This window comes from Chamaea fasciata, unplaced genomic scaffold (assembly GCF_029207755.1).
Source record: "Chamaea fasciata isolate MVZ Bird 193981 ecotype frontalis unplaced genomic scaffold, bChaFas1.0.hap1 SCAF_1, whole genome shotgun sequence".
Taxonomy (NCBI): domain Eukaryota; kingdom Metazoa; phylum Chordata; class Aves; order Passeriformes; family Sylviidae; genus Chamaea; species Chamaea fasciata.
This window is the reverse complement of record NW_027094086.1, coordinates 5,176,828-5,204,196: the sequence shown is the minus strand read 5'-3', so window position 1 is coordinate 5,204,196 and position 27,369 is coordinate 5,176,828. Positions and strand designations below refer to the sequence as shown.

The 27,369-nt window shown below is 41.7% G+C and overlaps 1 protein-coding gene across 1 annotated transcript in view; it reads right to left on the bottom strand.

The window, feature by feature from the left end:
* Positions 1–3,891: 3,891 nt before the first annotated feature.
* The window catches only part of KCNK9 (potassium two pore domain channel subfamily K member 9), an 89,989-nt gene continuing 66,511 nt past the window's right edge, over positions 3,892–27,369 (bottom strand). Inside the window, exon 2 of the mRNA XM_066204134.1 lies at positions 3,892–6,342. Coding sequence (XP_066060231.1) covers positions 5,501–6,342 — 842 coding nt within the window. The 3' untranslated portion in view covers positions 3,892–5,500. The remainder of the gene's footprint in view (positions 6,343–27,369) is intronic.

The window sequence follows — 27,369 nt, the reverse complement described above, 5'->3', positions numbered from 1 at the left end:
GGAATTTGCTCATGACCTCTTGCACTTGGGAGCACCAGGAGAAGGAATAGCATCACTAACATATAGCTATATGCATATATGCTAACAATATCATCTCAGAGAGGAGCACTGCTTAGGATGGGCTGGCTGCATAAAATCTTGGTTTAAATGGAGACAGCAGCAAAAACCTGACTGGAGAGTCAAGAACTCCATGAATCTCCCCATCTGCAGTTATCAGTGGAACACTTGGGTAGGCCTTGACTGAGCTGAGGACAGTCAGTCTCTCAGACTGATTCTACACAGATGAAAGCTCAACAGCCCTTCAGCATCACCTCACAGCCATTTCAACTGGAAATAACAGTACTCTTGCTTCTGGGAACAATTTCTTTCTTCCCAACTTTCTTTTTTCCTTCCTACTACTTTTTTGGGGGTGAGAGTTACTTTGCCATCTTCATTATATGCATTGTAAAGAAATGAAAATTGCATTTTGGCAAAGGATTTCATCAGTTTTTCACAGTTTTAATTCAGCCTCTGAGCTCAGACTAACTGGCATAAGAGTCCCAGGGCACCTTCCATCTGTAATCAGTTTCTCTGTGTCCAATGTCATAATTCCATTTGTTTCAATTTTGGTGAATTGTTATGATAGCAAATCCTTTTTCTACAATTTATCTTACTGAACTTCCCAAAATCAAGTTTTATATAAAAGTTACATGACAGCAGGCTGGTCAGAAAGGTATTATTTTCTTTTTCAGTTCTGTGAATGTTACACATCTCTGATTGATGAAGGTAGCAGTGGTGCAATTCTCATTGTAATTTGTGCAATATTCCAGTCAGTAATAGTGTCCTGTTGAAATATGCATGAAAAAGTCCATAACATTAGTGTAATGGACACACTCCAACACATCTCTCTCATCCGGCTTCTTCATAAAGATTTTAAATTACTGTCTTAATTAGATCTTAATATTAACGGGAATATTACATAAAGCTAAATGAGGACATAAACTTCAGCTGAAAACTACTTCTACCCAAACCCCTGCCCTCTGGTCTGCACACACCAAATAGTTTTGGAACATTTTCATGCTGTATCTTGGTTCCACTGACTGCTCCTTTTTAAGCTTTTAGCAACAAATCAAGCTTTATTTTTTCCTTAACAAAAACTTCCAAATCTGTCAGATAAAAAAAGGAATTACCTTGCTTAGGTCAGATTCACAATAATCTTGATTACTGCCCTGGCATTTCATTGATCAAAGCACTAGGGAACTAATGAGAAAATGTACAATACAGTAGATTACCTTGGTCACTTCCTTCTTTTTCCTTTTTCCTTTTTCTTTTTCCTTTTTCTTTTCTTTTTCCTTTTCTCTTTTATTTTTTCTTTTTCTCCTTCTCTTTTCTTTTTTTTTAAACACTGTCTATTTCATCCTAATGAGCTGTTACAGAGAGTTCAAATAGAAATTTATTGCTGAAGATTACTGTACATCTTCTCCATTAACAACCAAGAAGTCATTTTGGACTCTTGAAGGAACATCCAAGCACCCCTTCTAGGGCTGCCAGACTACAGGCATCCCTGTAAAGCAGGTGCATGTACAAAGTTCTGACAAAGAAGTGCCTGTTAGATCAGTCAGAATATTCCTTACACAGTAATGAAGACCAAGTGTAGACTTGTGCCTGCATTGTTCTATTAAGTTTCCTCTTGTTTCCATATCACAGCGTGCTCAGTCAAAGCTATTTTGGTGCTTCACTGATCAAACTGATTTTTCCTTTTGATGATAATATGAAATATTATAGGATAATAGGGTTGTTATATAATCAAAGTCGACAGCAGGGAGCTAAATTTGCGTTGTTTTGATGAAGAGAACATTAGTGTGACATAAATAGACTAATCTGATTTATTATTATTATTTCTAATGCTTAATAATAGGGAAGGGTAGGGGAAATGAGACTCTGGGGAATGAGAGTGCATCACAAAGTGATAGCAGACATTAGAATGTCTAATCATAAGCAGCACCACTACTACCTGCTCGTAGCTGAATTTCAAAAGAGCGAGTAGCGAGCAAGAGAAATTGTTCTGAAAGAGATAATTTCTTAAGTGGAATAAAACCAATAATGTACTAGCGAAAATATCCGGTGAAATGCTGTGTTGTGAGAAGAAAACATGTAGGGCAATAAGAAGTCAGAGAGAGAACTGACAAAAGTCAGCTCACCTTTCACTGACTGAGTTTTCATGTTTAACTGAAAAGCTGGGATTAACCTTGGACAAAAGCTTCCCTTTCATGATTCAGTCTGTTCCAGTTCAAGACAGCCCAAGCCATTATTCACACATCAGTCAAGAACCATGAAAACAGCTAAAGAGAGAGGCAGATTTTGCCTCCTGTTCTGATGTGCACACTTGAGAGTTCTTGTGTCCGGCTGCTCACAAAGCAAAGTCCTGCAACAGTTTCCTTGCAAATGAAACATCCTGCTACTTCAAAATCCCATGTGTGGCAAAAATACAGGTTGAACAGAATTGTGGGCTCTTCTAGCCCGAAAATAAAATAAAAAGGCATATTTGAAAATCCCAAGGAATGCAGATACATTCAAGTAAAACACTTTCCCACATACACAGTCATTATAGCTTTTAAATTTAAAAGTTTGGCTACAGACATCTACTCTGGCCCCTTCATATCAACATATACAGATTTCTTCAACTACATCTACAAACTTCAGCTAAGCTAAAGCAGAGCTATTACAAAGCCATTGAGTTTTAATGCAAGGACTCTAAGTGGCAGATAAACCCATGACATGCTGAGATAAGTTTCTACCCTGGTTAAACACCCTGTGTATTAAAATTTACTCTTCATTTATGGTCCCAGAGGGAAGATTTAGTAACAAATCAGCTAGAGTATTAAAGTTTTCAACCTCTCCAGTTCAACATGTTTTATAGGACATTTAAAGACGATTTTTATATGCAGCAGAAATAATAGTTTCTTCTTTTCTTAAAGGATAAGAGGAAAAAAAATCTATGCAATGTTTTATAACATGCAGCTGGTTTATTCTTCTTAAAGGTTTTGCTAAAAGTCCTGTTACCAAAATTCTCCTTTGCCAGGCACAGAATTCAACTCAAATTCTGCAAAATCCCAAAATTTTCCTGCTTCTCTCCAGTGTCAAACACACCCAGCAGCTGCATGTGATATAGAGGAGCGTATTTCGGGTATACTCCTTCTTTTTTCTGTTGCAGGAAAAGAGACATAGACTTATTTTCACTTCTGGGATAACAAGAAAAGATGTAAAAAATGAATTTGGAGAGCACTGTGAGCCCTATAGGCTGTCAGGGGAAGCAGCTTCAAGGTGTCAAACACTGAGGTGGTTTAACACATCCTAAAACTGCTTTTTTAGGTATTCTTGCTTTGATCCTTCTGCCATCAGCATTTGCCTTAGGACATGGCACTGGCAGCACAGCATTGATGCACCTAGCACACCCCACACATTACACTGAAAAAGTCCATTCTCATCCATCCTCATTAAGAATCCTGTTAGTTCCTCACCAATCTTAATGGAGGATTTCATGCCACAGTAATTTCTACACCCAGAGGAAGCTGCGTAACAGAGTCAAAGTCATGAATAACTTGCTTGTCATTTACTTATTGAAAGACAGATGTGGAGAACATGAGCACATTTGATAGTTAATAATTTAAAGCCAAGGAGAAGACAACAGAGGAGGAATGACACTCCTTATTTCTCCCTATTAATGCTCTTTATAGATGCCTCTTTGAGAGGGTATCAACATCCATCAGCACACAGAATTCAGAGCTGGGCACACACCATCCAGTTTTAAAGGTAAAAAAAGGATTATTGCTTTTACACTGAGAGCACAAAATGGTAGAATCAGCAGGAGGTGATTAGTGCCAAAAAAAAAAATAGGTTTTGTATGGCAAATTAACACGGAAAGCGATTTAAAAGATAGAATTAAATCAGAGACAAAGATGCAGGTTCATAAAACTCCCAGTCCTACCCTTGTAAAATCAAAGATAAATCCCCAAAAGCACTAAATCCCATGTAATCACTTAAAATTCTATTCTCTTAAAAGGGAGCTGGATTAGGCCTCTAATTAAGTTCTGCAAAGTCTGTTTGGTCCAGATGAACAACTGAGAGATGGACAATGTCCAAGGAACAACTCTATGACATGGTCTCAACATCCTCCACTACAACTTGCCAACACAACTGCTCCTGCTGTTACCCTCCAAACACTGGAGTAAAGCTATTTTTGCCTGTTACTGCTAAATGCATTTTGCCTTTGCCCAGCAAAAAAAAAGCAGTATCACATCTAATCTCACAAGTTCCCAGTGAGCCAAACACAAGATACTGTCCCTTGAATTCTTCCTGAGACCAACAAAGGCTTTCCATTATTTACAAATCAAAAGCATTTAGAGACAATCATCTTTATTTTTTTATTTAAAACAAGGAATGCCCTGTCACTATTATATAAGAAAAAATATACATCCTCCTATTTATACCCATCTTAACCAAGCATTCCAGAAAATATAAATCCTATTCATGCAGGTAATTGCTGCACAAAATAATAATAATAATAATAATAATAATAATAATAATAATAATAATAATAATAATAATAATACTTTATAAATAAAATTAAAATAACAAAATACACTTTCCTGTTCCAACAATTCTCCCAATTTATCCTAGAAATTTTGTTTGCAAATTGTTGGAACAGTTGAAAATTATAAAATTAAATATAATTAAATTAATATGATTATTTGCTTTTGATTATTAATTCCATTGCTAGTTTTTCTTGTGTTTTTATTATGCATACCAGTTTTACAAAGTGCATGCTTTATTTTTTTTTTTTAAATTTTGAACTGGCAAGCTAAAATGATCCATCTTCTCCTGCCTTTTTTTTTTAATGTTAATACAATCTAAAATCTAGCATTAAAAAATTTACCATGATACATCTGGTATATTGACTGCTTATGGCGCATGCTTGTCTTGGCAAAAAAATCAAACTAAAACAAATTGGCTCCCCTCCCACCCTCCCCATTCCTTTTGGAAGCAATCTAAAAAAGCAGGCTGGAACACAATTGCTTCAAGGGCAAAAGAAAAAAATAATACCTGATGCTTTAATTTTTGTCACATGGCACTGGTTGTGGAATTGCTCGCGCACACACACGCACACGCACCCGGCACTCACACAGGCACACGCACACACACTGCAACCTGCTCGTGAGGAAAAAAGTTTGTTAGGTCAGGAGTGCCAGTGGCACATGAAGGCTCCCAGCTGTGTGTGCAACTTTGGATTTGGTACCCACTTCACGTCACCTTGAATCCTCTGACATCCACCAAGGGGGTAATGTAAGGCATACTTTGCTGGAACAGTAATAATCCATGCTTCATGCTGAAGAGCTGAGTCTCAGAGGAGGACTGGCTTGCCCTACTCCCTTTGGCCTCGCTCTGTCTCACTCAAGGAACAGAAAACCCAAAACGACAAAGAACTGGGAAAAACAAGGAAAGCAAGATAAGACAAATCCCTTTAAATGGACTTTCGCCGTTTCATCAGCCTGTGGTTATCTGTAAAGCTGTGCAACCCAGGTGAGATGGAGCTGACAGGAGATGGGAAAAGGCTGTTTTTTAATGTGCTTGGCGAGATCTCCTCTATCTTGTAAGAGATGGAGTGAAAGTACTGGGGGTTCAGCTTTGAGCTGAACGAATTTTGGTGGGACACCACCCGGCTGGTGTACTCGTGGGACCTGTAACACATGCAGGAACAAACTGACTGAAGGTCTGTAACTTCGGCCTTGTACCGTGGCCGACCATGCTGGGAGTCCTCTTGGATGTGGATAATCATGCTGTTACGGTTCCCTGCCAGGGACGCCCGTTCCTCGGCATCCCTCCTCTCATCCTCACTGTTCATGGTCAAGAACCTGAGAACAACCAGATTTAGAAATGCCCCAATGACTGTCAACCCCACTAGAATGTACATAAAGCTAAAAGCCACGTAGAGAGGCTTCTTTTGAAGGGCCCCTTTGGTCTGCAGGGCCACATAGTCTCCAAACCCTATCGTAGTCAATGTTATAAAGCAGTAATAGTAAGCGTGGAAAAAGCTCCATTCCTCGTACTGGGAAAAGGCTGCCGCTCCAATGCAGAGTGTCCCCATGCAGGAGAAGAAACCCACAGTGACCATGTTTTCCATGGAGACCTCGGTGCTCCTCATGCCACAGCACTTTTTGATGCGTTTCAAGAGGTACTTGACGAAGGTGTTCATGCGCTCGCCCAGGCTCTGGAACATGACGAGTGTCAGTGGGATCCCCAGGACTGCGTAGAACATGCAGAAAGCCTTCCCTGCATCCGTGCCTGGGGCAGCATGTCCGTAACCTGGGAGGGGGCATGGAAACACAGGACAGTCAGCAGTGCAGGTGATGGCCACCGTTCCCCTATCATGCAAGCCACGCAAACCGCTCTGGCCTCACAGCCAGATCCAAAGCTGCAGGGACACTGCCCTCACACCATCTTCCCACATCTCCCCACCCACACCCTGTGTCTGAAGTATGTAAGGCACAGAACAACAACATTCATGCAGGAAAGGTGAAAGAATGGGCAACCTATTCTAGCTCAATGTTGAGTCTCCTAAACAAGGTTTTATCGCACTGATTAACAGAAGAAACTTCATGTCTGTTCAGTGTCACAGGCAAAAGTGGAAACTTTGGAAATAGATGGACTTTCCCAGAGTGTTTTTGAGAGCAGTTGGTGTTGCTCTGTCCCAAAACCAGAATATAGTGATGGCATCCAAATTTTGTGTCTGTTGACAGCATGGAGTTAACAACATCCACAGGCCCACCAGCCAAAGAAATTCCTTTTCAAACTTTCCCATACTGAATAAGCCTTTCTCCTAATGAAAGTGACTCATTGCTGGAACACCATAGGAATTCAGGGATTTAATGCGCGCTCTATCTTTACTTACTGGAAGAATAAACAATTTACCAGCTTGTGCCATAGTTTTACAGTTTCGGCAGTTAGTATGGCAAAGGCAATTTCATCAGGATGTTAAACTAATCTAAGGATAGAGGATGTACCACATTTCACAGCATAGTTTTCAGATGGTTAAATCATGGCTAAGCCCTTATTCTAAATCAAACCATACACAAGGGGCTGTTTTGATATTATAATTACACCTATTCAGATTACATTGTTTTTAAAATCAACATTTCTTACAGCTGAGATTTTAAGAGACTGTACCAAAGTCTTCAAAATGAGATGGCTGGGACCCACTTGACCATCGTGTCCATTCACCATGTGCGTACCGCTGTCTACAGTCCTTTTACAGCCAGTGAGTAGAAGAAATATGTACTTCTCAAGGGCACTTTCTGTCATGTACACAGACGTGTCTAAAACAGGTCAGTGAGTTATTCTCAAGAGACAGCTATTTCTCTACAATCATTGTAACAGAAATCTTGGGACAGAACTCTGTTCAAGATTAATATACCTACATTTATGTATCTGCATGTGTTCCATGTGTCCAAACTCCCATTACAGTCAACAAAAATTCTATGAAAACGGGCAGTAGTGAGTTATTTCACTGACCATCCCATGTCTGGCAAGATGAAATGACTGTTCTGACTGTTCATTGATCATGTTCATTAGGCCCCCATTAGGCTGACTAGACATCTGTTGGCTGCAGAAGAATTTAGACACCCACAGCACTGGCAGACAACTACCTGTAAACAGCCAAATGAAGATGTCCCAATCATGATAGTCACCTTGAGTGACTGTCTCCAGTGTAGGTGTCTGCATTGGAGATATTAAGGGTTTAAATCAGTTTTCCAGAAAGAATCATCTAGTTTATACCAGACCCCTGAGACATCAGGGTACCCATGGATGGTTGGCAGATAAAACATAGGGCATTCAGCAGACCCACACTCTTACAGATCTGAAGCTGGAGGACAGACCTGACATGAGATACCACTGAGGGAGGACCACTGAGGAGCCGTGCCCATCACCTTCAGACCCAGGTCATAAACCTGCTGCTCTGAATTTGTCTAATTCTTTTTTGAAACTGTTGACACTGTACACCTCCTCAATCTTCTGTGGCAACAGATTCCAGAAGTTCACTATCTGCTATGTAAAAAAGGTACCTTTTAATTTCAAGGATATCTCCTTGTTTCAGCTAGAATACCTTAGTTACAGAATTGAAGTTCTAAATCTTCCTTATCTACCACCTTCCTGTTTTCAGCTAAACTCAGCTTTATCTCTGCTCTCAACTTTTTCCTGTCTAAACTGAAGCCACAGCCTTTCTAACTCATGCAGCAGAAGTCACATTTCTTTGATAAATTCCATGTCCTTCTCTGGACCTTCTGTAGCTCTGCCAAACCAGTGTTGAGGTGCAGAACCCAGAATTCTGCCTTCCTCTCAGGATGGGGCTGCATCTCATGCACATTTACTAGAATTAAAATATGAACACCAGGCAACCTTTAAAATGTAAAGCAAGAGTAGACAAGGAAAATAAAACAAAAAAAACCAGCAAGAATCCCCTTTAAAAAGCACCAGGTTTATTCTTAGGTCAGTTGGTATTTGTTGATGGATGGGTTGTAAAAACCACTTTACCAAAGAAGCACAAACCTCAAAATAGGCAGTTCTTTTCCAGGTTATAAAGGATAGAGATTCACCTGTTTTATTGAGCCAAGTAATCTGTTCATCATAAAAAGCAGTTTCCAAATTACCTGGAAAGGGAAGTGCCTTCACCAGATTGATACTGGGTTAGTTCCACCTGACTGTCCCTCAATAAAGGCTATAATTGCCTCTCATTACTAAGATCAGCTTTTGAACTACAGGGGTGTGAATTAGGGATGTCTTCCTATTTTATAGCTTTAGTTACAGATGATAAAGAGAAGGAAAGCTTCAGAAAATGTGATTTTCCAGATGGTTGCAGAAATGGCATTTGGTGGGAAAAGCTTTTACTTTGGGTTCTAAAAAAAAAAAATATTTGGGGTGACAAAAGGTTTCTTTTGATCTCACTTTGTCTTTCTCATTAAAGATATCCCCAAGAAACACTTTAGGGACATCATAAAACATTAATATTTTGTGCTTACATGCTATATCACAGCTGAATTTCTAAGATTTGTCACAGACTTTGTAATTATATCCCATAAGATACAAATATATCCATATCCTTGTTTCACAGATAGAGAAGCACAGGCTTTAGTTTCCCTCCAATTCACACAGGAAGATAGAAAATCCAGAAATTCTGACTTCTATTCAGCCCCAAATCATATTCACATTCCACAATATCAGATAAATGTCTCTTACTGTATTTTCACCATTAATTTGGGGTAAAGAAAGGACTTTATTCATGAAGTTGGAATGAGACTCTACAAATAGATTAATGTATAGAGGATTAGAGTCACATATTTATCTTATACAAAATGGCTTTAAGGAATAGACACCCTAGCCATTGCCTTAAACACTCTGAAATGAGGGGTGTGAAAACATATCAAAGACAGACCTAACTCTCCATTACTTAAGCATTGCAGAATCTACCCAGACCTGTGCAGAGTAATACATGGAAAGCAAACTGCAGCAGTGCATGTTGTCTGAAATTCAGTATTTTTCAAATTAAACCAAACCACTGTCTTCTTAACATCAGAGACTACCTCTGGGAAAAAGGGGAAGGTGAATAATTGCCAGAGGAAGAGGGCCATAAAGGAGCAATAATGCTGGGAAAGAACATAGGTCACAAAGTCAGTCTCCAGGTATCTGGGTTTTACTTGCATCAAATAAAGGCAGAAGCAGAAAAAAACTGCCTCGGTAGCAGATTCCAGCTACCAAAATTCTTCCTGATTTCCTCTACATGAATATCACTGCCCTTTAGCAGAGCATAAAGAGATGACTTTGTGTCATCATGAAGAAACACAAGGCTTAAAGAAAAATGGAAACGTTAATGATGGCATCAGGGCTTCTCTCTCTTCTGTGGTGAAGGAGAAATATTAAACAGAAGATCTTAGTGCTGAGTACAGGAAATGCATCCCTTAACAAGCCACAGGCTGAGATAAGAGCGAGAAAGATATAGATGGAGCTATATGGACCACACCTAAGCAAACACTGCCCATCCTATTCTAGTATAGTAGCTGGTTTGCTGAGGTACCACAATACAGCAATGTGACCACAGCAGACAGCTTTGTCTGTTTTTTAATGAGATATGATTTGAATGATCAAGCAATGTCCAAATAACTCTCACCCCGATTGGAAGCAATGTCATTAATACTCTCCCTCACTTTCAAAACCCCTCCCAGCTGCTTAGGCTTTCAAGACAGAGGTCATCCGGGCTGGCACCAAGAAGAATAGCTTGGCATGAAGAAATGTCATGTTTCAGTGCTATTCCTGTTCTGGACTGTGAAGCACCAATACTCCACAAAATCCATCTCCTCGCAGTCATGGGACAGCTGGGCTACAGACACCAAGCAGAACTGCAGGAGGGTGTAGGCAAGGGAAGAAAAGAATCACACTGTAAGGGCTGGCACCAAATCAGTACTCTGTTGGGGTCTTCCCTGCCTTTGGTTTTTCCAGGCCTTGTCCATTCTCTGATGAAAAACTCTCAAAGAACATGTGCACCTACATGTAATTCTAGAGGAAAAAAAGAATTCTATTTTCTTGTTTGCCAGAGTGTAGCTATACAGGTCTGAGGAAAAACCACTTAGAGCCTTCTTCAACGCTTCTTTTTCAATGGTGCCTTTCAGATGTGACACAGAGAGAAACTACTCATTACAATCTCCATGAGGTCCAGCTGGGGACAACCCCAGTATTTTTCTCTGGGTTGTAAAGAGACATTGTCCTGGTGTACCAGCCCACAGCCACAACGTGCAGAGGAACTCTGTGCACAGCTACCCTCAATCCAACAGCAACCAAAATCAGATGACTGAGGAAGAGCACAGGAATGCTATGATTACATGTGAGTATTCCCCCAAGAATTCATGAACAGCTTCATTATTTGGTGCTCAGGGATTTCCTAAGCCAATTTTTGCTGGATTTAGTAACACAAAATGGATTTCTCTTCCATGACCTTGGGCATTGTCCCTTCAATGTCTTTAACATCCTATGGCCAGAAGGTTCATAGAACAACCATATGTTCTTTAAAAAAATTGCCATTGCTCCTTTACTTCCCTTTCATTACTATCATTTGATGGCAATGGTATCTCCTCCTCTTTGGGAGAGACCAGGAACAATCAGTCCCCATTCCCCTTCTTTGTGTCACTCATGATTTTATAGACCTTTTATCCACAAAAATGCCATGTTGCATTCAGGCCCCAAGCAAGTATCTCTGACACTTTGCAGCCTCATGTGGACAGAGCAGCTTGCTTAGATCTACATCACTGATTTCTGCACCACATTCAGCTGCGGGGCACAGACAGGTCTGGAACATCTGTCCTGTCCTCCAACACAAATTCTCTGAAATAACACTTTGCTTCTAGGGCAAAAAGAGTCTTAAACAAATTCATACTATTGTAATTGTACAGACTGCTCGGAATAAGTAAATCCACAACAAAAAGAAAACATTATGGAAAAAAATCCTGAATATATTCAGTGTGTTGCACCTACACAGTACCCATCTGCAACACTACAAGGCAGTATCTACTCTAGCAAACTAAACTGGGCTCAAGTTCTGCCAGGGGAGCTTTAGGTTATATATTATGGAAAAAATTCATGAAAAGGAATGTAAAGCATTGGAACAGATTGCCCAGGGAAGCAGTCAAGTGTTCAGAAAACATGGGAATATGGCATTTGAGGACATGGTTTAATGGTAAATATGGTATTGGTGCTGGGTTAACCATTGGACTTGCTCTTAAATGTCTTTTACAGCCTTAACAATTCAGTGATTCTGAGGATGAATTCCACCACCAGCCCATGATGTTTACACTCTATCATCAGCCCAGCTCATTATGGCTTCCCCTTGGAATAATCAGCACTGTCCTAGGCAAAGTCCATGCCTGATCCACACATGGAGGTTAACACTGGCCAGGGTCCATTGGAACTAAGCACCCTCCTGGTGCAGTACAGGTACTCTGTTTCTGGTACTCAATGTGTCATCTCTGTGTCCTACAAAACACAGGTCCTGCTTCACTTACTAGCACAGATAGAGCCTGCATGGGTTTTCTGAGTGTTTTTCTATGTTGGGCTCTGTCAGAGATTGAGAAAGGTTTTTCTCTAGATGTGCATTGGTACCAGGCCAAGTACATGGCCAGTGTTAAAAAATAAAAACTGTAGTGGCAGTGAGTTTGTTATAGGTCATGCTCAGGCCAGAGTGTAGCTGCAGAGCAGCTGAGCCTCATTCACATTCCCATTCAATGTGCAACAAGTCTTAGATGTCTTGAATCTCAAAGCAATACTCTACATTATTCATGAGGGATGCTTTATTTCTCTTAGGAGGACGTTTCTCCCCTCATTCATCTACACATCATTCATCCCCATGATGGGCATTTGGGCCAGACTGTCTCTGACAACAGTCCCTGGAAAGGAATTAACTTCTCCATCCCTATGACTCAAACCCTTCTTACTCATGCTGGCAGCAGCCCAGGCCAGGAGATAATGAAGAGAGGATAATGGCACCTGTTCTTCAGATGGGCAAGTGTAATTCAGATTAAAACATCTTCCTGATGTCACACACTTCATTTCAGAGGTTCATCTACATCAGAGAAACCACCACAAGGATCAGGCTGTATCTCTGCTGGAGTTGCTGCTCCTGCTTTCAGCTTTCACCAGGGAGAAGAAACAACGTGGCCTTTGTGGTGTAGATGAAAGAGATTTTCAGGAGGGGTCAGGGAGATACTTCATCTAATTAACTGGTAGTAGCTCATTCACCAGGACAAATACTTTCTCCTGTAAGGTAATCAAGAGCTACTGTTATCTGGATGAGAGCTGCTGTGTAACTACAGCACCCTCCTGGCACATGGGCACTGCTGACTGCTCCCTCTTCTCTCTCCCATGTCGGGTCTCTCCCTGCATCCTGCTGGCTTTCTCATCAAATATCTCCAGGACCTCTTTTTCCTTTTATTCCCTTGTCAGTTGATCTCACTGTAGACTTCAGCTGAACAATCTCTCTTAGTTTTGCACATCCCCTTCCATCCTCAAAGATATCCTTCCATGCTCAAAAGACAGTCTCTAATGTCAGGATAAAGCATGGCACACGTCTCTGTACAGGAACATACAGCAATACATGATTATATCATCTCCTGTTGTGAAGACAGGGACATCACAGGAGAGGAAAAAGAATCTGACACCCCCAGATGCAACCTCAAATCCTAAATCCCTCAAGAAGCTTGGCATGGCCTCTCATCCTGGCTCATCCCTGGTCTGTTACAACTGCTTCCAGGTCCTGGCTGCAGAAGTAAGGTCATACCACCTTGGAGATTGCACTGTTTTGTTTTATATCAAACCTGCAGAAGACCTCCTATACTGGGTGGCAAGGATGCAACAGGTTTCCACTGGGTTTTTTTTCTCCCCACCAGAAGGGCAGACTTCTTTTCTTCTTGATCTTTCAAGTTGTTCAGGGAAAACAGCTTCAAAAGCAGCTCTGATGGGAGAGACAGGCACAGGCAACATGCAGCAAGGAAATGAGGAGGAAAAGGAAGAAACAGTTTCTCTCTGTGATCTCTGGGATCTGCTGAGCAGCAGGTGAAGACACAGCCAAAGCCAGTCTTGCAGGTGGACAGCCACTCATGTACTTTGTGAGTGGGGACAAACAAGTGTCTGGCCTCAGGAACTGCCTCTGCAGTGGTTCCTGCAAGCTCACCAGGGATGCTGAATGTACTGCCTGTCAACACAGGCAGCAGCAGACCTGAAGGACTCATCTAAAACTGATGAGACTGATAACTATTGCTGCCACTCATTCCTCTGCCACATTTCCTCACTCCCTCTACTTTTCTGGTCTGCAGCCATCCCACATTATCTCCTTCCTTATGGAACCTGAACCTCCCGCTCTGGAGCATTAGTGATAACAATTTTTCCTATAGCTTCTCTTCCAGCCACACCAAGTTGCAGTAAGTACTGGCATGGTTAATGCTCTGCATCACCCAAAATGCCTGTTGGCATCAATTCCCAGCCCTGAAAATTACCAGATGTGGCTAAACCATGTTCCATTGGAAGAGTCAACTATAGGAAAAGCACCAAGAGCACTTGGGCAACTGCTTAAGAACACAGCCCTGAATCCTTACAGCCTGATGGAGCAGGAACTGAAGCTATCAACTGGAACAGCATCCTGGGTAGTCCTCTTGTGGGTGGCACTTAGGAAGACAGTTATGTTGCTCACACTGACTGAAATTATAGGGATCCCAAGACAGAAATTTAGTGAAACACAGCCATTTCTGATTCAGGGTAGGACTGAGGACTTCTGGTTTGGCTGGTTTCAGATGGAGATCACATGCAATACAGTCGGGTGTTCTCTGTAAAAAGTCAATGCTATTGAAGAGATTTCCTTTGTATTCTCAGACGATCAAGGCAAATGATGTGTCCCAGTCCCTGCAAGGCTCTCAGTAAGGTCATGTTCATGAGACATGTTGGAGAATCGTGTTTCAGAGGTTCTCAGACTGCTTAGACTGCACTTTCCTCCTTGTTCCCTGCCTGGACTCCATCACCAGCATGTACAAAGGATGGCCTCTCCTCCCCCCTGCTGGATGCCTCCCTGGAGAGGTGAGGACACAAATCTGTTCAGTTCCTTGGGGCAGAGCAGTTGGAGGTGCTGCTTATTCAGCCCTCCTCCCGTCAGAGGCTTGTGCCCAGGTAGTCTCAACACTCCCCCAGGTTCCCCTGGAAAAGATCTTGTATTCCTCCTGGACTTCGAACCCAGCAGGACACAGCTCCTCTCTTTTGAGACCTATTGTTTCTGCATAATGCAAAAACATAGATTTGGTCACATTTGGCCCTTTCAAATACCCAGTGGGTTATGGCAGTAAGGAAGAGGTTTATGAGTTTAAACCAAGGCATAAAAAATCTTTCCTTTTTCTAATTAGTTCTGTGTTTTTCTCATTTCTTGGTAAGGATGAGCCATCTCTATCCGTATCTCTGCCCATCTGTTTTTCCTCCACGGTAACTTTGAAGCTGCTCACCAATTTCCACCCCTTAGAAGAAACTGTAATGTGAACTTGATAGTGATCTGTTCTGCTGGGCCTGCCATCTGGCCAATCTGTGAATACACATAAAAGGGCCTAAAAATCAACACACACATAGTGCAAGCTCAGCTGCAGCTGGGTCAGCTCCTTCTCTGGCCAGTTACTGGAAAGAAACAGAAGGTGGAGGTCCTGCAAGGTGGGGTGAGATGTAGATGTATGGGAGAGAACTGCAGAGGTCTCCATCACCTTATAAAACAGCCTGTGGTGGAATATCTATCTGCCTGCAAGGATGAAGATGCAAATCAGGGTTCAAGAGAACTGGGGATGTTTTTGAGTTCACAGGAAACCAGGCTTGAACACTGCTGCTCATCAAGGAACATCTTATTTCTAGCAAAAGACAAAATTTGGAAGATGTTACTTTGAAAAAAAACCCAAATATTTGAGACTTCTGTATTTGCTTGTGTTTGTTATTGTTTTTTCCTTTGAATGTGAATATTTTCCATTTTTTCTGTTTAAAATTTACACTATAAAGGGGTTTACTAAAAAAGTAAATGAGAGAAAGTAGAAAACTTCAAATGGCCCCATGAAATCCCAATCTTCCTGCTCATCTATCTGACACAGAAGATCTGATTATCTCAAACCTCCTCTTGCTGAACTTAGCCTCTATTTTAACTGCTTAGATAGGAGATGTCTGCAGGCCCTGGCAGTTCTTTTGAATAAGGTAGCAGAGCAGCTGAGGTAATTTCCACCTGGTTTACCACCTCCCAAGAAATCAAGGATGCCAACACTCACCAGTTCATTTTGTACAGATAGAGCAGTATCGCAGCTCATCCCTAAAATTTCCCCTACTTCAGAAAAGAGGCTGGAAAGAGAGGAGAGGTTCCTCTCCAGTTCTGTGAGGAGACAACCATTTAAACAGCAGTGATTCTGGTCTACCAGATTTGTGTCTGGGGTAGCATTCCTGACTCCTCCCAAAACCAACAGCAGCTCTGTGCTGGATTTCCAGCTGGGCAGCAGTTGCCAGTTGGCTTCTGAGTCAATATTTTCCCATGAGCTCTATTTTTGACTGTCCCTGAACTTTTTTCCTCCCCTTCCTTCTCTCTGCCTGGGTCTCTGAATCAATCAGAGGACTGACCTGAGGCTCACATCATATCTAGTCCCAAGACAAATCATGCCCAGAACGTTCTCAATCTGAAGAGAATCATTGCAACCACTGGGAAAAGACTTTATCAGGTCATGTTATCCATTCCCAGGGGATGGCATATGATTCTTCCTTACAATACATTCTCCAGGGCTTTGTCCAGTTTCGTTTAAATGATTGAAATAACAGGGTTTCCGCTCTCACCCTTAGGAAATTGTTGCCCTGTCCAGTAGATCCAGCTATTAGGAAGTTCTTTTTTGATACACAGCCTGTACTTTTCTTGTTCTATGCTGCTGTTCTTTTGTAGCCCTCAATCCAACACCCCCATTTCTCTCGATCATTGCTCACTCCTTTACCCTTCTTGGAGATAGTCACACCTTCATTCCTTAGTTAGTATTAGTTATAAACAGAACTCTTGGAGGCAGAGTCCTGTAGCAAGAAAGACAAGAGCCATTCTACAACATATACATATGTACATATACGATTCAGATTTTGTCTCTTTAGAAGCAGTTCCTTATATGATCACTTTTATTGTAATTGTCTGAGATCACTCTTGCTCTTCAAAAACTTTCAGGATCTTTGCTAGAGCTGTGCACGGCCCTTCTAGCTGCAGAACTGTGGTATCAGGGTTACCAGTTGCCTGGACTGCAAAACATTATCCTTTTTTGCATATGTAGATGTGACTGACCATCACTATTACATTATGTCCTCACTGCATAGCAAACCTTTCCTGATGCTGTCATTTCTTTACATCACAAAGGCTTTTTGTACTCCATGGATGTGATTGCAATAAGTATTTTTTCCTTATTCACCTCTATAAATGGACTTCTTGGGCAATTTTAACAGTTATCTGTAACTGATTTTTGTTGCTCACAGTTTATTGGCAATGACCTGACTCTTCTCCATGAGGGGGCAAGATGAAGGACTCACCACCTGCAGAGCTGGCAGGATGATCCAAACAGCACTCATCTGGGATCGGGGGAAATATATCAGGAAGAAGCACAGAGAATCATGTCTTAATAAAAGACCAAAATTTAATGGGTTTCTTCTATGCTGTGATGACCAAAAAGAAGCATGAGAAACTTCTGATTTCACTTTATACAAAGAGTTAGTTCTTTTCAAACTACCAGGTCTGAGTCTTCGCAGGGTTAACGGACCCTGCTCTCAGATGACACTGCCAGGGCTTGAGAAGCTGTATCTGAACAAAAGCCCTATTAAACAAATATTACCAAAGGCCAGCACAGAGCAGAGTGACTGAGATCATTAATGGCGTAGCACCCATGTCCTCTGAAGTTCTGATGTCACTGTCCAGTGCAGTTCAGACTAATGTTCATAAATCCGTGTGACATCAAACGCTGTCAGGGCTGGTCTGGTAAAACACAGCACACCCAGCAGGAGACATGGGGTAACACGCAGGGAAGTGGTTCAGATGTGTTTGCACTGAAGTAATCACATTTTTCCTCTTACAACTTTCCCCTTTATGCAGCGAACAGACACACAAGAGCACAGACAACTTGCCATGAGTTTGCTCTTGTATCTGTTTCAATTTTGTGCTGTTTCTACAGCAGATTTTTCCCATGCAGAAGATTAAAAAAGAGTATTTTCCCAACTTTTTAAAAATATTAATAGGTCCATGGTATTTTAAGCAGATTCTCCTTTCTGCTGTTGAGAAACCACGAGTTTCCCCAGCCTAAAGGGCAGCTAAAGGGAGGGTTAGTTGTGCTTAGGTTCAGTCCCTGCTAGAAAAGCATGCCAACAAATCAATTTAGAGACTAAATTTGACTAAAACAGAGAAAGCTCTGATCTAGACAAAGTTAGACAAAGATACTAAATTGCTTCTTCCAGGGAAGTCTCTGTGTTGACAGGTGAACAGCCAAGTGTGGAAGAGCCAAAAATTCCTTTTCCCTCTCCTTTGCTTGTGCTTCTCTGTCCCCTAATGACCACAATAAGAAATTAGCCAGAACGACACAAGTTTTCCTGCTTCTAGAACTTTGCAATCATTGACTTCTTTACATCAGTTACACCACTTATTGTATCCTTCTCTGAAGAAAAGCATCCCCAAACATATCTTCTGAATCTGGCTGGCTGCAGTTTTGGCCAAGGTTATTTTCCCTGCAGACACTCTAATTTTGCAGCAGTTTTATTAATTGAAACCTGGCTTCAGTGATTTAACAGCAAAAATCAGTGGAATCTGTCATAATTTGCCCCACTACATCACATATATGCTGAGCAGTGATTGAATTGAATTTATAGATAGACTGGACATTGAACACGGTACATGGATTTGATTAAAAATAAAGAAAAAATAATGCTCAGATGAGTTCGGTTTCCTTTAAAAAATGTACATGGTCTTTTTATTTCTCATGCTTTTTCTTTTATTTCTCTTGCTTTTGTTCCCCCCAAAAATCCTTATGCTTGCAAATACAAGCAAAGAGAGATGCCTCAATTATCCTCCACAAATTTTAAATTGTGTTCTGTCAATTATCTTTGAAAAACTGAAATCATTCAATGAAAACTTCTGTGAAGGGAAAAGTTCAATTGTGATTGAGAAAGTATTTTTTGAAGCTGAAGCCAAGAAAGTTAATGGAAATACATAGCCCAATGGTACTGTCCTGTCCAGCTTTGCACTAAGCCAGTACTAACTTTGAGGCACATCTGTCTTTGTACTTTGAAGACAGAAGAGCTGAGCTAAAACATGAAGGTCAAAGTTTTGCAACGTTGTTCAGCTTTGGCTATGGGAAGATTTGCTGGAATTGCTGTATCAGGGTAATTACACCAGCCTAACTCACTGGGCTGGCACTTTCAAATGAAGCAGCCTCATACATTTTTCTGATAGCAACTTTGATCTCGCAGAAACAAGGACACACCAGGAGCATAGAGACCTTGGTACCTTTCCCCAACAAGACAAAGCCAGAAGCATTTCTCATGGGATGCTGTTCCAGCCATCAGAAACTGCCCAAGGAAAGTCAGGAAATGAGCCTAAGAGATGTTAAACCCAGAACTTGAGCTCATTGTGAATTGAAAATCTCCTCTCTAAAAAGACAGAGGTACACCTCAGTTTGGGCTTCCATCTCCACTAATCAAGCTGTAAGGCTGTCCCTAAACTCACTGCTCTTACAGCTAAAAGTTTTCCTGTTTTCAATCCAAACTTGTTCAAGGTCTGATACTTCTCATGCAAGTTCCTAGCTCAAACAGCAACCCACCCAGTTTGCCTTTCCTACAGACTAATAAAGATCAGCCATATCTCACCAGCCTGGTTTGTTTGTTTGTTTGTTTGTTTGTTTTTCCCAAGGAGGAATAAACCAGTCACAGCTAGTCTGTTGCATTAGACAGGGTCACTTTGATAGCATTTTGCACCTTTCCAGCTTGAATTCAATTTTCTTGTACATCAATAACCCAAATTTAGATACAGAGCCACAGAAATTCAATGCTGCATTTGTACAGACTTCGAATTGTATTTCATACAACTTTAGACAGCTCTTGTATACAGCACTGACACAAAACCCAAAATGAAGTACTGCATCTCAAACCTACCTGTCCTTGGTTCACAGCTAAAAATCCATAGGATCTTATTTTGTTTTACACTGATGAAAATAGAGTAATTTTTCTTGGTGTCTGTGAACTCACAGCACTGTAACTCAAGTACATACGAGTTCATGATTTAACCAGAGACAAGCATGTGAGCTAAGCTCCATGTAGCATTAAACAGATGGATGCTAAAAAGAAACTTTCCATATACTGCAAGCATCTCTCCCATGAAATGACCCATGAAAAGCAGGACGGGGTTCATGTGCGCTACCGAGTCTTGAAGCTGACAGACATATCCCAATTAGTTATTCTAAAAGTGGATCTGTTCAAATTCCTCAACACATTTCCAGTGCCCAGAAAATCCTTTTGCTGAGACCAATCTGAGCTCTTTCACCTCCCCTTTTATTTTCTTATTGTTTACAGACATCTACCTTTTCTGCAAGCGTCGAGATTGCAGGAGGCAGTAGAGTGAGGCACCATTTAATGCACCTGACTAGGCATAATCAGAGCCATCCATCATTTCAGTTTTCTATTCCCAGCCAACAGGAATAGTCAAACTGAGTGGGAAGAAATGGGAACTCACTTAGAAAAACTTCTTCAATCCCGTCACCATTTATCTTCTGCTGGGTGGAAACAATGACCTACTATATTATTTTAATATCATAACCAGTGTTTTTCATTTTATTTCATCACTGAACTCCTCCATACAAGGTGGCTCAATAAATCAGACTGACAAAGTACTTCATGGAAGATTTCTGAGCAGTCTAAACAGCATTTGCACAGTTTTTATACCTGAGAACCTCCACTGTGATCCAAGACTCTGCAGTGGCAGGGGCTATATAAATGACACATGAGATGGTCCCTAAGTATTCACAATTCTGCTCTGACGCACAGAATCACCATCTACACTTTCCAAGCATGGATACCAGAGAGGGAGAAGGCCTAGTTATGAAGAATACAGATCAGACTAAGAGTTTAATATCCCCTCCAGAAAGGGCTTTGCAATGAGAGAAGCTATCAGTCTATACAACATAAGAGAAAAACCACTCAGAAGGGTTATTTCATAAAATCACAGAATGGTTTGGGTGGGAAGGGACCTTAAAGGTCATCTCATTCCAATCCCCTGCCGTAATCAGGGACACCTTCCACTAGATCAGGCTGCAGAGGACCCCATCAAACCTGGCCTTCAACACTTCCAGGAATGGAGCATCCACAGCTTCTCTGAGCAACCTCTTCCAGTTCCTTACCACTCACAGTGAAATCTTTCTCACTGATATCTAATCTAATCTACCCTCTTTCAGTTTAAAGCCATTCTCTCTCGTCCCATTCAAAACGTCTTCAAATAAAACATCCTCCAGAACTATTCCTGTTGTGATTTAAGTCTCTATTTCAGCTTCACTTGCAGGCTTTGAAGATTATATAAACAAGGAGCAGCACTGTTGAACATCTACTGGAGACCTAAAAGAAGTAATGTTTCTTCACTTGTCCCATGTATTTTCAAGGGGCCTGTATTTACAGTGGGATTTATTTATCATCTCATGCTCGTCAGTCTGGGATTTGAGCTGCAAACACATGCCCAATTTTGGACTATCGGTCAGTTTATTAGAAGAATTTTGTGCAAGTCAAGTTTCCTCAACTACATATTTCTGGGAATCAATACATATTATCATGTGGTCGGTTGACCTTGGCTGGTCACAAAGTTGCTTTCTCACTTCTCCTCAACAGAATAGGGGGAAAATAGGATTGAAAAATTTGTGGCTTGTGATGAGGACAAGTTGATTGATCAACAGTTACCATTCATGGGCAAAACACACTCAACTTAGGGAAGAATAATTTCATTTGTAACCATTTACTCTCTGAGGAGGTCAGTGAGAAAAAAAAGGCAAAATGAAAAACCCCTTCTCCCTACTTTTCCCTTCTTCCCATTCTCAACTTCAGTCCTTCATTCTCAACTCTTCTCCTCCTCCTCTCCCAGTTTGACACGAGGGATGGGGACTGGGGGCTATGGTCAGTCCATAACACTTTGTCTCTGCCACTCCTTGCCCTTGCCCCAGCATAGGGTCCCTCCCATGGGATATAGGCCTTACCAAACTGCTCCAGCGTGGGTCCTTTCTCTGGGCTGCAGTTCTTCAAGAACTGCTACAATGTGGGTGTTTTCCACAGGGCACAGTCCTTCAGGAACAGACTGCTCCAAAGTGGGCCCCCATGGGCCACAGGTCCTGCCAGCAAACCTGCTCCAGCATGGGCTCCTTTCCACGAGCTGCCATTCCTGCCAGGAATTTCTGCTCTTGTGTGTGCCTGCCAAGGGCTACAGCTTTATTCAGGGCAAATCCTTCTGCTCCAGCACAGGGTGCTCCAAAGTCTTCAGGGTGGGTTATCTGCTCTGGGGTGCTTCTCCAAGGGCTGCAGGTGGATCTCTGCTCCCCCATGGACATCCATGGTCTGCATCAGGGGAATCTCAGCTCCGGCACCTGGAGCACCTCCTCTCCACCCTTCTGCACTGACCTTGGTGTCTGCAGAGCTTTTCCTCTCTCATATTCTCACTACTCTCTCAAAGATGCTATCTGGCATTTTTAACCCTTTCTTATACCAAGGAGATGTCACCAGCGTTGCTGATGGGCTCAGCTTTGGCCTTGATAAATTCCATGTTGGAGCTGGCTGGAGCTGACTCTGTCCAACATGGGGACAGCTTCCCGTGGTCTCTCACAGAAGCCACTCCTGCAGCCAAAACCTTTCCACGTAAACCAAACACAGATCAATAGCTGTTTTATATTTGCTTGGTTGATTGCTTGCAACTCTTGGAAGTAACAAATTCACTTGCAGACTTCCTACCTCATTCATTCATGGGTCTCAATTTGCCTTGCAAAACCATAAACAGTTTGATAGAGCTGTTGTCAGCAGCCTCAAGTGCTCACACTGAGTCTGAAGCTGTTCCTGAGTCCTGAAGACCTCTGACTCCCCGGCTGTGTAGCAGCAGCAGCAGCATTATAAACCTGGCAAGGTTTCATTTATCTCTGCAGAGGACCAGCTCTCAGCTTCAAAGAACCTGTCCCAGGGAGAAGACTCCAGTAAGCACCAGCACAGCTACTGGGTAATCAAGCTGCATTTCTCACCTGGCAGAGAGGGACATGGCCTAAAGACAGAAGCTGAAAATTTGCTTCAAAACAACAACAAAAAAGTCTTTGACTACACTGAATCACAGGCTTCTGTACTCACTGGCCTGATTCTCCCATCAGTTCCTTTTAATTTTTCTTCCACACTTCTCCCATTTTGTTGGTCATGCCCATTCCTCTTCCTTGCCTGCTCCACCAATAGATCATTCCATTGCTGTTCTCGTGCCTTCACACTACTTGTTTTCATTTGCTGTTATCACCTTTTTTTGGCTCTGTTTTCCTCCTCTCTGTCACCCACTTTCTTTCATTCCCATCTGCCCCTTTTTCATTCTCCTGTGTCTGACTACAGCAAACACCTGCCTCCAAAGGCAATGCACAATATTTAAGAGAACTCCATAACCTGTAACCACCCTATGCAACAGTTCTCCTGTGATGATAATTGCCAACTATAAACCATCAGCCTTATCTCGGCCGTCAAGATTAATTCTGGCATGGGGCATTATAAAATTAGCCCTTCTTGGCAAAGCTGCTGGCCTTTCGTTTCCACAAGAACACAATTAAATGGTATTTGTGCAGCCAAACTACAGCAAAGCTAAAAGGAGACAGACATCAGGAAGTTATTAGATTAGGAGGTAAAACAACTACTCCTTGGTTAGATCAAGCATTCAAACACATTATGTAATATTTCAAAGGCAATACAGGCAAAACAAAACCTCTCAGGCACTTTGCTTCCTTCCCTCCCTCCTTATCTAGGCTGTGAAGAAGCACATATCATAATAGTAAATGAGGAAAGTCATTACCAGACCTCCAGATTTTGGGTTTGTTCACAAGGTTACTTGTGCCATGCTGGGTTAACTCAGTGGGGACTCCAGAGCACAGACACAGCTTGAAATCCTTCCTAATTAAATACACACACATACACCATAATCAGAGCTCTTTCTTCACCCCAGGGCAGGATCTTTCGCTGATATAAGTCAGCAGAATGCCCTGAGGAGCTACTTTGATTTATATCGGCTAAAAATCCAGTCCCAGAGCCTCTGTGCATAAGAGGATGTTTAAGAGTAACTGGTGAATATTTGGGCTTAAAGAAGCCTTCTCACACACAGATTTACATCCTGAAGATAGGCACTTGTATGTGCATCAGTGGTATCTCAAGTTTTACCCCTTCTCCAAATAAGCTTTTGATTAGAGATGGGCAATGCTCTGAAGCTGGTGTCCACAAGCTCCATCCTGCTGGGGCAATCACCCCCTCATGCAGTGGTACAGCCCAAAGGAAACAAAAGCAAGCAAATTTGCTGGGCATGCCCTTCTTTGTCTTCACAGATGTCCCCCTAATCATTGCATTTGGCATGATTTTGGAGGAAAGCTATAAAACATAACCCAGTTTCTACTCACGTATTTTTTCCCCCAGAACCTGCGACGGGGTTTGCTCACATAAATTAGAAAAGTTAAACAACTGCTCAGCACTTTCTAAACACCTGCGCAGTGTCAAAAGTTAAGCATTAATATCACCATCAGGGAAACAGGGATCCTAATGAGGTCCTTCTTTAGTGGAAAGGAGGTGAGAGACACCAGCTTTAGGGTAGAATATGCGGTCCTTTGGAGTCTGCCAAGGCCAAGTGTCCCAGGCACTCAAATCATTGCACAGTGAAAACACATCCTCTGGGAATCAGGTTCAACTTTTGACAACCCACACAAGGTTTACGTGTGAATCCTGCTCAGCAAAGCTCTGTTTCTCCACCCACCCACAGCCAAAGGAGCAGACAGGCTTAATTTACTGCTCTTTAAAAACAGATGCTGGCCTTCAATTTATCTCCATCAAGAGAAAAAAATACCCAAGCTCCTCAAATGAAATGCCCTGCAGGATTTTGCCTGAGCAAATGTGAGATGGAGATTTGACAATAAAAAAGACATTTCATTTGTCTTATTAGTGGCTGACTACTGTGGAAGGTGTTCAATCAATTAGACTGATCTTGGCCTCCTGAAATATTGATAGAGAGAGCTGGATTACACTCTAAAATGCTTTTAGTTTAATTGCCTGACCCATCATTGCTTCATTTTCCTTTTCTTATGTATATAAATTTGTTGTTGTTGTTGTTTTGTTATTTAAGCAAAGCAGTTTGCCAGCAGCTGACTCTGGCACTTGGCTGCTGTTGGAGGGAACGAGCGCCGAGGCCTCGGAGGGTGCAGCGGGCAGGGAACAGTGCCAACATCCCCAGAGTGGAACCTGGGGGGAGGACAGTGGCTTCCTGTAGGATTATACCCTTTTCTGACCCAGAGATGGGGCAACTGAGAGGCGTTTTAAAAACTTTTATTCTGTTTTCAGTCTCATGTGAAGGGTGAGACAATACGGATGTTACAATTCATGCCATCACAATCAGAAGCTAATTATTTCCTAATCACAATACATTTTAGGTGTTTCTTGACCTATCGGCTTTTGCCACACAATGCTGTTAATGCCTTAAAGCCAATCATCTAAAATTACCCCTCGTGGGTCCTTCTACAATGCACCTTTCATAGTTCTATTTCTCCCAAGTATCTGGTCTTATTTGCAAGGCCGTCTTTTGAAACTTGTTTCCAGTTCCATTTCTTCTCAACAATGTCCGTCCTATTCCATGGAATTTCTAAGTCAGCATTTCTTATCTCAAGGTTTGCATACAGATGCACATTATGTGAGCCTTCTGTCAGGCTTTGAAAATTCTGTACAAATCCATTTCCCACAATTCCCCCTCTCTCCTGAACGGAAAAGTCTTCTTTGATGGCCTTGTTCGTCGTTTGCCGTGCACAGTGAAGTACACAAGGCATTATCACTAATATTATCACTATAACAATCAATACATATAAACCTATTTTGCAAACCAGAGCTTCCCATGATGAGAGAGACATGCAGGGGAGCCAGGGGGGCTCCTCCTTCACCTCATGCCCATTCTGTTCATATTATAACTCTTGGTCCTTTCCCATTCCTTTATCTTAATACACTGTCTCCTCTTCACTTTCTGCCCACTTTCCTTCCCTTTTCTTGCATGCAGAATCACAGAATCATTGATCTTGGAAAAGATCAAGTCCAACCTTCAAATAAACACCATGATGCCCAGTAAACCCTATCACAAAGTGACACATCCATTCATTTTCCAAACACTTCCAGGAATGGTGACCCCACCACTTCCCTGGGCAGCCTGTTCCAGTGCTTAACCATTCAGTGAAGAAATCTGTACAAATATTCAATTTGAACATCCCTCTGGTGCAACTTAAAGCCACTTCCCCTCATCCTATTGCTGGTTGCGTGGGAGAAGAGCCCAGCTCCCACCTGGAATGCAATAGATCACAGGACTCTCTTGGCCATGGCACTATCCCCAGCACCATCTGGGTGCCCAAATGGCTCTTCTTATCCCATCCTGACCATCACGGTTATCCCAAAAATTTCTTAACTTTCTTTGCTCATTACCCCTTTCCACCATCAATATCTTCCAGCCTCTTCTCATGCCCCATTCCATATCAGGAATCATCTTAGACACTGTCCTCCATTTGCCAGGCTGTGCACATCATCTCCTGCTGAGGCACCAGGACATGAGCAGAGATAGAATCACTGTGTTCAAGAGTGCTCCACATTTTATAGATTAAGAATAGGTTAAATGCCTTTAAAGCATGATTCCCTGCTACTCCTTTTCAGGCTAACGTAAAGTAGTGAGAGAAGCACAAATGGAGTTATAAAAACATGGAAGTTTTTTCACAGTGAGAGAGGGAGGAAAAAGGAAAAGGAGGGGTGGGGAAAGAGCAAAATAAGATGAAATGGGAAAGGATATAAAAATGAAAATTAAATGGGCAGAGAAAAGAGGGCAGAAAGAGAAAGGAGGATATTAAGATGGAAAAAAAAAAAAAAAAAAAAAAAAAAGGGAAAGTAAGAAGGAAATAAAAAGATGAGGGAATCTTGCCCACTGAAGATGACAGATATGCAATGTGGATGCTTGGAAGAACAAGAATTCTGGATCCCAGCTGTGAAAGAGTATTTTTTGTGACAACAGGAAGATGATATGGTCAGTGTGCAGGGCTGAGGGACATGATCTGAGAGGGAAATAAAGGCAGTAACCACAAAGCTGCAGAGCAGGTGAATAACACAGTACCTCATACGGGTTTAAAAGATGACACCACGTACATAACAGGATCCATCTGAATATAATTCATTTTCCAGGAAGTCATTGGAGATCTCTACCACTAGATCCAGACATGACATGAGATCTCTTGGAAACCATTTGGAATATAAATTCTAGAAAATGTGTCATTTTGCATTTTTCTAGATAGTAAGTGAAGAATTACTGTTATGAGTGGGACTTTAGCTCAGCCCTTCATGGATGTAATAGGCAACAGATATTTTTCTCCCTAAAATAGCATCAGAACCCGCAAAAAGCATTTTATTTTAGAGTTGGTTTTGATCAACAGTGAGGACACTATGGAAAAGTGTTTGATCAGATGTTCACTACTATTGTTCAAATTAAAAGAAGGATAAGCGAAAAAAGGTATCAAAGTC